Here is a 15,739-nt window from a genome sequence, read left to right as displayed (position 1 = left end):
CATTTCGGTTCCCCATCTGGGCCAGTTGCTTTCTGTTGATTGACTTTTGAGAAGGCTGCTCTGACATCTGCAATGGTCACCTCAGATAACCGTTCATCCGAGGCTTCTGGGATGGAGGGCGTGCACTCACTAACCTCTCACTCAAAATGAACACAGAATGCTCGTCAGGGAGGGGTGCATTGGAGCTGGTGATTTGGGTCCGCGTATCTGTGCTAACTCTCTGCCAGGATAATCCAAACCCTATATTACTGCCCCACTCTCTTCCAGTAGCCTCATGTCCTCCTCTGCTTCAAATATTTATCCAATTTTCCCCTAAAATATACGACAGTTTCTGCCCTTGATCATTCATTGTGATTGCTCCAACAACCTCTGTGTAATACAAAAACATTCTCTAAACCTCTTTTCTCATTCCCTCAGTGCTAACTTTGAAGTGATGTCAACTCTTCACTGATTTCCCAGCAAGATTTCATTGTCTTTACTAATTACTGTATTAAACCCTTCACAGTTTTAAAATACCTTCTCCATTATAATCCTTGGATCTCAAGTCTTTCCTTATAACTGTTACTTGATAATTCTGGCATTACCTTGGCATGATCCTAGATAATTTATAATGTACATTCTCTACAGCTCTAATTTCCTTTTCAGGATGGGACACAGTGCTGTAATTAGTACTCTGTGGTCTAACCAATCCTTTGTAAACATTTATCAATATTTCTTTACTTGCATTCTATGTCAGCATTTATAAAATCCAAAATGCTATTGGCCTTTTTATAGTTTTATTTCCCTGCTCTTACACATTCATTCTTTTATGTATTTGAATACATTTTGTACATTTGCATAAACTCCCTATACTTAAGTTCAATTCATTTACATATGTGTGTGTGTGTCTGTATACATGTGTGGGTGTTTTTGTTTACATAGTATGTGTGTGTGTAGTGCATAGAAACATAGAAATTAGAAATAGGAGTAGGCCATTTGGCCCTTCAAGTCTGCTTCACCATTTATTATGATTATGGCTGATCGTCAAATTTAATATCCTGATCCCTCCTTCCCCCCATATCCCTTGATCCTTTAACCCCAAGAGCTGTATCTAATTTCTTCTAGATATCAGGTAATATTTTGGCCTCAACTACAGTCCGTGGTAGTTAATTCCACACATTCACCACCCTCTGGATGAAGAAATTTATCTTCATCTCAGTTCTAAAAGGTTTACCCCTTATCCTCAAACAATGACCCCCAGTTCTAGACTCCCCCACCATAGGGAACACTCTTTCTGCATCTACCCTGTCTAACCCTGTTAGAATTTTATAAGGTTCTGTGAGGTCCCCTCTCACTCTTCTAAACTCCAATGAATATAATCCTAACTGACTTAGTGTCTCTTCATATGTTGGATCTGCCATGCCAGGAATCAACTTGGTAAATCTTTGCTGTACTCCCTCTATAGCAAAGACATCCTTCCTCAGATAAGGACACCAAAACTGCACACAATGTTCCAGATGTGGCCTCACCAATGCCCAATACAATTGCAGCAAAACATCCCTAATCCTATACTCAAACTCTCTTGGTATGAAGGCCAACAAACCTTCTTTACTTGGTATGAAGGCCTTCTTTACCGCCTGCTGCACCTACATGCTTATTTCCAGACTGATGCACCATGACTCCAAGATCTCGATTATCCGTCTCTCGCAATTTACACCCTTTCAAGTAATAACCTGTCTTCCTATTATTGCTACCACATACTACATGCATGTGTGTATGTTTGTGCATGTTTGTGTATATATGTGCATGTGCATTGTGTGAATGTGTGTGGAGTACAAAGATGGAGCCAATATTGACCCTTTGTGTGCACCACATCCAATTCTCTAATCTAAACAAACCTGTTAACTTTACCTTTTTGCAGTTAAAGGTGGTGTGCATTGTTACCATTTTCAGAGGAAATGCTAATGACCAATATCCAATGGGCGTGCTTGACCCAATTTGCAGAGGACCTGGGTACAGTCAGCTTGCAGTCTAATTTCCAGTCATTCTTTTAGACTTCTGTCAAAGTTACAATGGAGTCCACTGAAATAACTATTAATATTCAGTCTCCCGCATCTTTCCAGTCTAATTTACTTCTGTTTACTCTACTCCTTTACTTTCAGCTTTACAAACTGAATTTGCTTTAATTCTGCATGCCTTAACATTGCCTTAATGTTCTTATATTGCACCTTATCAGGTGAGTTTACCATATCCATTGTATTTCCATTAAGCTATCTTCCCAGTTGTTTCATCAGAGAACTCTATAACAACAATAATTTGCACCTATAAAATGCTTTTATTGTAATAAAATGTTCAAAGGTGCTTAACAAAAGTGATATCATTAACAATGTTTGACACTGAGAAAAGAAAGGGCTATCAGGACATAAAATTAATGTAAGGTTGGCCAAGTACAACTTCTTTTTGAGAAATCTCTGCAAACCAGTTACAATTAGTTCTTCATCCTTAATTTCCCTCAGAATTTTCAGATATAAATTATTGTGCCCCATTGACTTGTCCAGCTTAAATTTGCTAATGTTTAAAATACTGACTCTCTTTAAATAATACACATTGTTAAGTTTTACATCCATATCTTACCGTTCTCCAATTTCAATATTTATTTTCTCTACAAAATTTGAAGCAAGGGGGTATAATTTAGATAGTGCCAACCTGCCAGCATGAATTGAGCTTGCTCACGTTGGCTCAAGGCCCAATAGAAATTTGTCTTCAGGCCTCATTTAAACTAGAACAACTGAACTCGGAAGCCTACTGTACATCCTCAAGCAACCTACTGGTGAAAATAGATCCTGGGAGGGCCAGGTAAAGTATTGGTGAGGAGCCTGACTAGAGCCTGTCAATGGCATTCAGGATTACAGTAGAGGTGAGAGGGGAGTATGCCTGCTTCTCTTTGCTTCACACTAAGGTAAGGATGTTTTAAGAAGCTTGTCTTTTTGAGGATTCTGGTTAGGCTGCATTGGACCCATTACCTATTCCATGTCCTTTTATGTACAGGATTTGCTTTTAAACATAAGGCAGGGGAACGAAGAAATAGTAGGGATGTCAAATGGCACAGTGGTTAGCACTACTGCTTCACAGTGCCAGGGACCCAGGTTCGATTCCTGGCTTGGGTGACTGTCCGTGCAGAGTCTGCACATTCTCCCCATGTCTGCATGGGTTTCCTTTGGGTGCTCTGGTTTCCTCTCACAGTCCGAAAGACATGTTGATTAGGTGCATCGGCCACTCTAAATTAGGTGCATTGGCCATGCAGGTATCTGTCAGACCTGCTGAGATTTTCCAGCGTTTTCTGTTTTTGTATCATTATCACACATGCTGTGATTATCACCTATGGAATATGTGGGATTATGGGGGTGAAATGTGCTTACAATACATCACTTGGAGCAATGCTATGCAGGCCAATGCCAATTTCCCAAGGGCAGGCACTGCTCAGGAAGCAACCAATGTGATCTATGAAGCATTCTTCCTCGATACTATTAAAGAATACCATACCGGCAGCAAAGAGAAACCAGAGTTTATTTCTGCCCCAAAAGATCAATGTCAGTCTCACTACCTGAATGGATTTCTCCCCACGTATTTCCCTCTGAGGTTTGTCAATGAAAAATAAGCTATGCTCCACATGTCATTCACTTTCTCATAATTTTCACTAAAATATCTGATACAATTTCCAATGCGTTGCAGAAATCTTTTTTATTCATTTCTTTTGTCCTTATTCCAGGCCTTACCACTTGTCTGATTATGTGGTGAGAATTGCAAAGTACAATAAAAGAGGCATTGCAGATAATGAAGAAATCTTGCCAGTCGAGAAAATCATCATCCACCATGAGTACAATCCCAAAACATACGAGAATGACATCGCCTTAATAAAAGTGGTTCACGTTTTTAAAAACAGAGAATGCATTCCGCTGAGCATTGATGTCCAACCTATCTGTGTCCCCTGGTCTGAGTATCTATTCAGACCCCGTCAGTCTTGCTTAATATCCGGTTGGGGTCAAGCACCAGGTAAACATATTATTATGGAGTAATGTATGGGAAGTATTACATTATCTTTGGGGATTTTACTTTTAATGTAAACATTGTAACAGTATTAGACTTGGATCTAACTTAAATTTCTGACCACAGAAAGTTAACTCACTCTTATTTTTGAGGTTCGCGTTGCAAAATGTGCTTTCCATCAATGGTTCTGTTTTGTCTTATATATTTTGAAGATTATTTTTGCCCTCTGTTCAATTCCTTGCAGCAATCATCTTCTAAGCGACCTTGAGGTTTGCATCAATTATGCTTCATGCCCTGAGACACGGATTAAGTCAAACATAGTTCCAATGAGCCTCGGTGGACTTCCAGTTTAAATTTTAGATGCTGCCCAGACCATAAACAAGCAAGAGAATTGAGGATTTTTAGGACATTTTGCCAGCATGGAAAAATGTCCATCACAATTTAAATTCCAAACTTATGTCAGAGCTGGGTTTATCATTTTGGTCTGTGAGTTTATCATTTTGGTAACTGTGCCCCTCCCTAAAGTGTCCTTTTCGTGTTTGCTATCCTTTGCCATTTTTCAAAGCCACCCTGCATACACCGAGAGGATAATGTCCTCTGGATTAGTTTCTCCCCCTCTCTTTCTGAAACTGCTAGCTCCCACAACCTTACATTTGACTCTCTGCAAAAACTCTTACACTCAAAATCCCCAGCTCTATTCTGGGATCACATGATTGCATTGTAAGACAAAAAATGGATGTGTTTGAATCAGGTGGGATGTCAAAAATCTCAAAACAAATTCCAAGTGAACTCAAACCCTGCCTCTTTAGGTTTTCAGAGAGTTGGAATGGGGAAAAGGCAACCAAAGTGATCCCAAGAGTAAATATTTTAATGAGGTGAAGTGCCTTAACAGTGATTTCTTTTTATTCATTCATGCGACATGGATATCGCTGGCTGGCTACCATTTATTGCCCATCCCAATTTGCCCAAGGGCAGTTGAAAGTTAACCACATTGCTGTGGCTCTCAAGTCACATGTAGGCCAGACCAGTTAAGGGTGGCAGATTTCCTTCCCTGAAGGATATTCGTGAACCAGATTGGTTTTTCTGACAATCGACAATAGCTTCATGGTTATCAGTAGATTCTTAATTCCAGATATTTTTTACTGAATTCAAATTCCACCATTTGCGATTCGGACCCAGGTCCCCACATCATTAGCTGAGTTTCTGGATTAATAGTCTAGTGATAATACCACGAAGCCATCACCTCTCCTAATTAATAACAACAACCAGCATATATCTGGTCGATTTAATGATTCCCCCTTGCAGGCCATTCTAATCCAGCCTTTTTGAACTCCCTGTCTGGTCTTTCCTATTTGAACCTTCCTGCAGCCTCTGGTCTGAACCATGTCACCTCCCAGTCTTCCCACCTTCAGCTTCTGCCTTCCCTCGCTACCTTCTGACTTATCCCCAACCCCATTCTTTGCAATCATGTCCTTCCTCCTCTCTAATTCCTGGATTTGGCCTTGTGTTGAGGCTACCACACCCAACAGCTGCCTTGCAATTAGTTGCTATCAGGAAACAGAACTGTTAATGAGCTCTGACATTAAATGTTAGAGGACCTGAGGGGAACCTATTTTTCTAGGCTTCCTGAGTGCAGAACAATGACTCTCCTCTCAACCCTACCATCCACCACCCCAATCCCCACTCTTCCCCTGCTCCTCACTGCCCCTTAAATGTTGGAGTGACAGTGTCCCGCAAACCATGGATGAACGTCCTAAATAACAGGTAAACAGAATAACAGGTGGCTCACATATTCACTTTTACAAATCAGCAACAATATTGAAAGGAGAGACGTGGTGAGGATGTTTCCTCTCTTATCAGAGAATGTAGAACCAAGAGTCACTGTTTAAAAATAAGGGGTCGCCCATTTATAGTAGACCTGAGGCAAAATGTTTTTTCTCTACAGGTTATGAATCTTTGGAACTCTGTTCCTGAAAACGTGGTGAAAGCAGAGTCTTCGAAATGTTTAAGGCAGATGGTAGGCAAGGGGGTGATAGGTTATCAGGAGCAGGCGAGATGTAGATTTGAGGTTACTATCAAGTCAGCCATGATTTTATTAAATGGTGGAGCAGGCTTGACAGGACGAATGGCCTACTTCAGCTCTTTGTTTGTTAGTCCATATTAACTGCTCCAAGTGCAAGAAAAGCAGATTTTAATACTGTGTTCAGAATTGGAAATTTAAAAAATAAGTGAATATGATAATCTCCTCTTTCTAACAGTGCATTTAGCAAAGAACACAATAACTGGCATTGACACCAGGACTGGAATTCTCGGCCATTCATGTCGGTGGGATTCTCCAGTCCCGCTGGCAGTGCACTCCCGCCCATGGGTTTCCTGCCAGCATGGGGTGATGGCAGTGGGAATTCCCATTGACAATGGCGGGATCGGAGAATTCAGCCACTAGCAAACAAGGCGCCACCTTCCACTGGCAGGAAACACGTGGCTCGAGGCCAGACAATCTCGCTCCATATCTTTAACATAGTAAACATCTCAAAGCATTTCACAGGAGTGATCAACAAACAAAATTTGACACCAAGCCACATAAACAGATATTAGGACAAGTGGCCAATGTTTGGCCACAGAGTAGGTTTTAACCACATGGATCTGTGCTAGGAGACCAACTGTTCACATTTGATTTGGAAGAGGGAACTGAACGTATTATCACCAAATTTGCAGATGATACAAAGCTGGGTGGGAGGGTGAGCTGTGAGGAGGATGCAGAGATCCTTCAGTGTGACTTGGACAGGGCGAGAGTGTATATGCATGGCAGATGTGGTATGTGGATAAATGTGAGGTTATCCACTTTGGTAGCAATATTAGGAAGACAGATTATTACTTGAATGGGAGTAAATTGAGAGAGGTGGATACTCAGTGAGACCTTGGTATCCTCATGCATCAATTGCCAAAAGTAAGTATGCAGGTACAGCTGGCAGTAAAGAAGGCAAATGGTATGTTGGCCTTCATAGCGAGAGGATTTGAGTATAGGGATAGAAATGTTTTGCTTCAATTGTATAGGGCAGTGGTGAGGCCACACCTGGAGTATTCTGTGCAATTTTGGTGTCCTTCTCTGAGGAAGGATGTCTTTGCTATAGAGGGAGTACAGCAAAGGTTTACTAGGCTGATTCCTGGGATGGTTGGTCTGCCATATGATTTTGATTTGACTTGATTTATTATTGTCACATGTATTACAATGAAAAGTATTTTTTTTGCATGCTATACAGACAAAACACACCAATCATAGAGAAGGAAATGAGAGAGTGCAAAATGTAATGTAACAGTCATAGTTAGGGTGTAGAGAAAGATCAACTTAATGCAAGGTAAGTCCATTTAAAAGTCTGACAGCAGCAGGGAAGAAGCTGTTCTTGAATCAGTTGGTATATAACCTCAGACTTTCGTCTCTTTATCCTGAAAAAGGTGGAAGGGAGAATCTCTGGGGTGCGTGGGGTCCTTAATTATGCTGGTTGCTTTGCCGAGGCAGCGGGAAGTGTAGAGAGAGTCAATGGATGGGAGGCTGGTTTGCATGATGGATTGGGCTACATTCACGACCTTTTGTAGTTCCTTGCGGTCTTGGGCAGAGCAGGAGCCATACCAAGCTGTGATACAACCAGAAAGAATGCTTTCTATGGTGCGCCTGTAAAAGTTGGTGAGAGTCGTAGCTGACATGCCAAAATTCCTTTTTGAGGACAGACTAAGTCAGTTAGGATTATATTCACTGGAGTTTAGAAGAGTGAGAGGGGACCTCATAGAAACTTATTTAAAATTCCAGCAGGGTTAGACAGAGTAGATTCAGAAAGAATGTTCCCAATGGTGGGGGAGTCCATAACGAGGGGTCATAGTTTGAAGATAAGAGGTAAACTTTTAGAACTGAGGTGAGGAGAAATTTCTTTATCCAGAGGGTAGTGAATGTGTGGAATTCACTATTACAGAATATAATTGAGGTCAAAACGTTGTCTGATTTCCAGAAGATATTAGATACAGCTCTAGGGGCTAAAAGGATCAAGGGAAATGGGGGGAAGGGAGGGTCAGGATATTAAATTCAATGATCAGCTATGATCAAAATGAATGGTGGAGTAGCTCAAAGAGCCAAATGGCTTACGCCTCCTTCTAGTTTCTATATTTTTAATAAACTTTTGAAAGTCGAGAGAAGTAACCAGGCCAGCTTAAGGAGGGAGTTCCTGAGTTTGGAGCCTAGACAGTGAAGTTGTGGCTGCTAAAGGTGAAGCAAAGAAAATTGGGGTGGCATGGAGCAGAATTGGGAGAGTGCAGAATCTTGGAGGGTTATAGCAAGGAGGAAATTACAAGGACAGGTAGGAGCATGACCATAAAAGGATTTAAAAACAAGGATAAAACTTTTAAAGTAGAAGCATTAATAAAATGGGACCCAATATAGGTTAGTGCACACAAGGGCAATGGGTGGTAAGAACAAAGAACAAGAAATAAAGAATATTACAGCACAGGAACATGCCCTCTAAGCCCATGCTGATCATGATGCCCGACTAAACTACCAAAAAACACCTTCTGCCCTTACTCGGTCTGTATCCCTCCATTCCCTCCCTATTCATGTACCAATCCAGATGCCTCTTAAATATCGCTAATGTTCCTGCTTCCACCACATCCTCTGTCAGTGCAGGCCAGGCACCCAGCACTCTCTGCATGAAAAATGTTCCCCACACATCTCCCTTAAACTTTACCCCTGTCACTTTGTATCTGTGCCCTCTTGTAATTGACACTTCCACTCTGGGAAAAAGCCTCTGACAAACCACCCTGTTAATGCCTCGCATAATTTTGTAGACCTCTATCATGTCTCTCCTCAGCCTCCATCTTTCCAGTGAAAACAATCCTAGCTTGTTCAATCTCCCCTCACAGTCAACATCCTCAAGACCAGGCAACATCCTGGTGAATCTTCTGGCACTCTCTCCAAAGCTTCCATGTCCTTCTGGTAGCGTGGGGCCAGAACTGCACGCAGTACTCCAAATGCAGCCTAACCAAGGTTTTATATATCTGCAATATGATTTCCCAATGCTTGCACTCCTTCCTGTGGCTCCACACATAACTTCCCTCCATTGTCCTTTAAGTGGGCCTACTTTTTCTCTTGCTACTCTTTTGTTCTTAATATATGCATAAGAAGCCTTGGAATTCTCCTTGTCCTTGTTTGCTAAAGCCATTTCATGGCCCTTTTTGGTCCTCCTAATTTCGTGTTTAAGTTCCTTTCTACTTTCACTATACTCCTCAAGGGCATCGGCAGATTTTAGATGCCTAAACTTATCATATCCTTCCTTTTCCCTTTTGGCTATGCTTACAATTTCCTTTGTCATTCAAGGTTCCCAAAGCCTACCATTCCTATCTTTCATTTTTCAGGGATATGCCTGTCCTGCACTTTAATCAACTGGCCTTTAAAAGCCTCCCACATGTCAAACATGGATTTGCCCTCAAACAACTGCTCCCAATGCACATATCCCAATTCCTGTCTAATTTAGATTTATTTGGCCTTTGCCCAATTAAACACACTCACCCAAGGGCTACTCCTGTCCTTATCCATGACTGCCTGAAATCTTATGGAATGTGGTTGCTAAGCCCAAAGTGCTTCCCCACTGAAACATCAATCACTAGGCCCGGCTTATTCCCCAATACCAAGCCTAGTGTGGCCCCCTCCCTGGCTGATACATACTGTATCAAAAAACATTCCTGGACACACCTAATAAATTGCTCTCCATCCCAGTTCCTGGCTGTAAGGTAGTCGATATGGGGGAAGTTAAAGTTATCCATCACAACTATCCTGCTTTTTTCATACCTTTCCAGTATCTGACAACACAACTGCTCCTCTGTCTCCTGCAGGCTGTTGGGGAGTCTATAATACACTCCCAACATTGTGATTACAAGGTCCTCCAATGTGTCCTCCCTCAACACAGCTATGATGTGCTCCCTAATCAGCAATGCAACTCTCCCGCCCTTTTGTTTCCCCTTCTATCCCAGAATGTTAAGCTGCCAGTCCTGTCCCTCCTTTAATCATGTCTCTGCAATTGCAATATCATCATAATTCCATGAGTGTTGGTCCGTGTTAGGAGACAGCCAACAGGATTTTGAGTGAACTCAAGTTTATCTAGGTACAAGGTGGGAAGTCAGCCAAGAGAGTATTGGAATAGACAAGCCTGGAGGTAACAAAGGATGAGAGTTTCAGTAGCAGTGGAGTGAGGTCAGGTGGAGATGGACAATGTTGTGTAAATCAAAGAAGGCAGTCTTCGGTTGGAGGTTGAAGAGAATCTGGAGACAGAAGCTCAACACAGGGTCAAACATAATGTCAAGCTACAAAATGTCTATTTTAGCCTTGGTCAGTGACCAGGGAGAGAGATTCCATCATAAAATAACAAACAAGTCATTTTTTGCTAGGCTTCTGCCAATATTAATTTGCATCTTGCCACTTTATAGAGGCTGGTTCTTGGTAGTTTGACTAAGATTGGAGGATTGCCATTTGGAAGATTGTGGGAAAGGTCTATCTTTTTCTGGTGAAATCCGAATAACTTTATATGCTCCTGTAAGAATATAAATTGCCCATAAAATTAACTAAATGGAATACCTGATTCTTCAGCATTCTACAGAACCCGTTTGAAATGGAATTGCTCATAAGCAAGTTTCTAGCTGAGAGAATAGTTAATCAACTTGCTGCAGAAATGATGATATCAAATAGCTGGTGTTACATTAATGTATGCCACTGTCACTTACTTGTATTATTGTATTTCTAGGTTCTAAAGTCAGCATTCTTCGCTGGGCTGAGCTTGAAATTTTTGAAAACTGTTCAAGTATTTACGAATCTAATTTTTATGAAGGAATGGAGTGCGCAGGTAAGGTTAAAACGTTGATGAAAATCCGCTTCTCCTCTCAGAACCTTGAAGGGTTCAACAATCCATCAGTTTTGATAAGAGATCTTATGGGAACCGCAACCATTCATGACTGACACGAGGAGGAAATTCTTCGCTCAGAGAGTTGTGAACCTGTGGGATTCTCTACCACAGAAAGCTGTTGGGGCCAGTTTGTTAGATATTTTCAAGAGGGAGCTGGATATAGCCGTTGCGGCTAAAGGGATCAAAGGGTAGGCAGGGAAAGTGGGAGTGGGATACTGAAAGTACATGATCAGCCATGATCATACTGAATGGTGGTGCAGGCTTGAAGGACCAAATGGCTTACTCCTGCACACGTTTTCTATGTTTATATCTTAACATTTAACATTTATTTGTTCGTGTCACAAGTAGGCTTGCATTAACACTGCCAAGAAGTTACTGAGAAAATCCCCTAGTCGCTATGATTGTATGATCTGTGGAGAGAGAAAAACAGAGCAATAATTCTTCCTCAGGATCAGAAAGCAGTTAAATGTGATAGGTTTATGCTGTCGAAAAAGTGAGGAAGCCCAGGGATAGGTTAGAGGACAGGAGAGATGAAATGACAAAGATCTCATGGAATACAAGACAAAGGGAGTGGTAATGATAGTGTTAAAGTATAAAGCTGTGGTCCAGATTAGGTGTTAAAAGCAAAATATCGGTCAGCACTGTCTGAAAGCAAAATAGCAGAATGTGTTCACAGCAGAAAAAGAGTCAGCGCTGTCTGAAAACAAACACATGTAGAGAGGCCCTTCCCCAGCTCCATTCTTTCCATGATAGCATACAATTTTTTGAGATGAATGGGGGCTGTGGTAGTTGAATGATAGGAGGATAAGGCTTGGGAGGAACATACCTGGTAAGATCAATGCAGTGAAATTATTTCTTCTTGTATGACAATCTAGAAGGGAGCCATAATTTAAAATTAGATGTAGTTCAATCAGGAAGCAGTTTTTCATACCCCAAAAGGTTTGTGAATACTGGGGTAGATGAAATGATCAAAACTATAGATTTGTGTAAGGTGTTCAAGGATGCAGGATAAACTTGTACATGGAGAGTACAAGTATTGATCAGATCTGATCTGATTGAATGATGGAACTGGCAATCCTGCTCCCATAAAATACCAATTTAAAGGCTAGCAATTGGTATTTCTGGATCGCAGTGGAGTTTTGATTTGATTTCATTTATTAATGTCACATGTATTAGTATACAGTGAAAAGTATTGCTTTTTGCATGCTACACAGACAGAGCACACCGTCCATAGAGAAGGAAAGGAGACAGTGCAGAATGTAGTGTTACAGTCATAGACGGTATAAAGAAAGATCAATTTAATACAAGGTATTCAAAAGTCTGATGGCAGCAGGGAAGAAGCTGTTCTTGAGTCAATTGATACGTGACCTCAGACTTTTATATCTCTTCCCGACAGAAGAAGGTGGAAGAGAGAATGTCCTGGGTGCATGCGGTCCTGCTTTTCTGAGGCAGTGCGAGGTGTACAAACAGTCAATGAGGTTGGGGGGGAGTTGGAGTCAATGAATGGGAAACTGGATAATCCTCTGTCCTCTTGGAATGTCAGTGGATGTCTGCTGAAAATGATTCAGCTCTACAAGTACTTAATGCTTTTTGAACTTTTGAAACATATATGATCTGTATCGTGGAGCAACGTGTATCCAAACTATGTTGCATAAATTGTAAAGGGCTAAATACAGAATGAACTCTATAATATCACATGACCTTCCACTCTAAGCTCAATAATAAATTAGAGGAGATCCCTAATAAATGGCAGAGGTCCCATGTAACTAAACTCATTGTGGAAGACCAATAGATCACGCAGGACTTCCTGAACCGTGGAATCATACAACACAGAAAGAGGCCATTTAGCTGTTTGAGCATTCCCTTGTTTTCTGAAAGCCACTTTATATTTGCATTCCCTTGCTTATATATTTTTGCCAATATTTAAATTAACTTAGTAGTTGTAGTGTTAAATTTGACATTGAATTTCTCCTGCAATTCCTAAAGTTATTCAGCAAAGTGATACAGATGTTCAGAGTTTCAATAAGTTACTTTTATTATTTGTTTTTTAAAAAAACAGCCGAATTAAGGCAAATTTGAATCTGCATCAGTGACTCTTTCACATTTTAAGCTTTCTCCCTGATTTTCATACTTCTTTTCTTGAGCAGGGAAGATGGATGGGACAGTCGATGCTTGCAAAGGTGATTCTGGAGGTCCATTAGTTTGTTCTGATGAAAGAAATGAAGCGTACGTGTGGGGTGTAGTTAGCTGGGGCGAAGGGTGTGGAAAAGCTGGATTACCCGGCGTGTACACAAAGGTGGCCCACTACTTTGACTGGATTAGCGGCTACGTTGGTAGAAGTCTGATTAACAAGTACAACAACTGAAAGTTCAAAGCCTTCTACTGTACTAACGCCTAACTTGGTTGCAGAAAGTGCATTCTTTAGAACTCACATTTTCATTGGAGAGGTTTTAAAATGATAACATAATCACATCATCGGGTACAAATACAACTACAACCAACGACCCTGTCTTATCAGAAAGAAAGTTGTGAAGTACAATGATCAGAATTAAGCTGAGGTGGATACTGAACTGTCACTTTACAACCTCTTCTAATAATAAAATATGCTTTACGACATCAAAACCATTATTGTGTCAATTACTTTTTGCAAGGACTTGTCACTATTAAAGATTTAAGTCGTTAAAAATCTAGAGAAGGAGAAATGTCACCAGATTGAGAAGGTCAAAGGATTCCACCAGAAATCCAAAATCCACCAGAAAATCCAGAAAAGATCTCTGGGGGAACCATGGTGAAGACAAACTGGCAAGAAGCATACTGCCTACTTCATCTGCAGCATGTTCCAAATTGCTCATAAAAGTGAATAGCGTATAGTCTAGCCATGGTCAGCACTGTCAATGTCTCTTTTCCAACGGTTAGCAATTTACATTGGGTTTAATATTTACCTAAGCAATATAAATGGCAAGTAATTTTTCCAACATGTTTACCTCAATAGTAAATGTTTACAGCTTTTGGTCTTAAAGTGCTGGTCCAGTCAACTGTTAAGCCCAGATCCTGGATTAGTCACCACTGCTGGGACTGCAGTGAGTCCCTAAGCAGGACTGTTGCTGAACTTGAAACTAGGCTGCCCTCACCAGGGATAGTCAAGCAAACCCCAGTGAAGTGTTGTAAGAAGCAGTAGTGGATGGGAGGCTGGGAGTGAGGTTCAAACGAGGGTTGCCCTTTTCACCGAGGGGCCCTCGCATGAATGGAAGGGACTCGCCTGCAGCCAGGCCATCAGCTTTGCCACGTGTCATGGGCATCCTCTACAGTACCTGCAGTGTTGGGAGGAGCAATTGGGCATTTTGCATCACAATTGGCCCAAGGGCACGTGTGGAGTTTGCACATTCTCCCCATTTTTGGGTAAGTTTTCTTTGGGTGCTCTGGTTTCTTCCCACACTCCAAAGATGTGCAAGTTAGGTGGATTGGCCAAATTAAATTGAATCATAGAGTCATAGAATTCTACAGTGCAGAAGGAGGCCATGCAGTCCATCAAATCTGCACTGACCACAATCCCACTCAGGCCCTTTCCCCATAACCCCATGCAGTTATCCGAGCTAATCCCCTGATACTAAGGGGCAATTTAGCATGGCCAACCCACCTAATCCATACATCTTTGGACTGTGGGAGGAAACCAAAGCACCTGAAGGAAACTCATGCAGACATGGGGAGAACATGCAAACTCCACATATACAGTGACTCAAGCCAGGAATCAAACACGGGTCCTTGGCATTGTGGGGCAGCAGTTCTAACCGCTGTGCCACCGTGCCACCCATTAATATCAGGGGGATTAATGGTGTAGATACACAGTATTATGGGGACAGGGCCTGGCTGGGATTGTTGTCAGTGCAGGTTCCATGCATCAAATGGCCTCCTTCTGCACTTTATTGATTCTATAATTCCGATCAAGGTTGTATCATGTTTGAGACAGATGGAGATTTTGGTTTCACAAGATCATTCCAGGTACTTTAGAATATCTGCAATCATGGGAATGAACGTTTGACACACATTGACATAAGAGTTGGAATACACCAAAACAGTCTTTGCCAAAATTGATGATCTCTGGCTGGACTCCCCATTTTGTTCCCCACATCCACTCCTGGGTCATCTGGAATGACTGCTCTTAAGCCATGAAAATAAGTGACTGTTCTAGCATATCCCTGCTATAGTTTTGCTGAGTACAGCCAGACAGTCAGAAACTGAACTGGGACCTAGGGATTCTGAAGAACCTGGAATGGCCTTTTGGAACAACAACTCCATCTGCCTCAAACAAGGTTACTGATATAAGGCTGGAAACAAGATCATGGTGGTGATTTTGAAATCAGAACTCCCTGCACCTGAATTGAGGCCTGCTGAATGATGAGCCCAGATATTTTTGGTGTGAAGAGGCATACCAGCTCACCCAGGGACCGATGTGAGGACCATCTGAGGGTTCAGGTCTGGATTTTTGCCTGTATTCCTGAAGATTTGGAAACTTTTTTTTAGATTTTGAATGACCAATTACCAATGGAGTACTGGAAGTAACTATCGACTCTTTGGCTAAGATTTTCCAGCTCTGTTGTGGTGGAACACTGCACAGGAGATTTGGCAGCCCAGCCAAAAACCCATTAACGTCTGGTGGGACCGGACGAACCCAGTGACCTTCCAGTCCCGCTTAAGTCAATGGAGGTTTGAATGGCCCACAGCATCTGCTGTGGAACCTGTTGCAGCAAGGATGGAAAATCTTGCTACAGTGGCAG

General features: G+C 41.6%; 1 protein-coding gene across 1 annotated transcript in view; it reads left to right on the top strand.

Annotated features, from left to right (window-relative positions):
* The window catches only part of cfi (complement factor I), a 50,378-nt gene extending 36,813 nt beyond the window's left edge, over positions 1–13,565 (top strand). Inside the window, exons 12-14 of the mRNA XM_080185490.1 lie at positions 3,749–4,032; positions 10,806–10,904; positions 13,112–13,565. Of these exons, the coding sequence (XP_080041616.1) occupies positions 3,749–4,032; positions 10,806–10,904; positions 13,112–13,329 (601 nt within the window). The 3' untranslated portion in view covers positions 13,330–13,565. The remainder of the gene's footprint in view (positions 1–3,748; positions 4,033–10,805; positions 10,905–13,111) is intronic.
* Positions 13,566–15,739: the final 2,174 nt, after the last annotated feature.

This window comes from Carcharhinus amblyrhynchos, chromosome 1, assembly GCF_965287045.1.
Source record: "Carcharhinus amblyrhynchos chromosome 1, sCarAmb.v2.hapA, whole genome shotgun sequence".
NCBI classification, from domain to species: Eukaryota; Metazoa; Chordata; class Chondrichthyes; order Carcharhiniformes; family Carcharhinidae; genus Carcharhinus; species Carcharhinus amblyrhynchos.
This window is presented reverse-complemented; position numbering and strand designations above follow the sequence as displayed.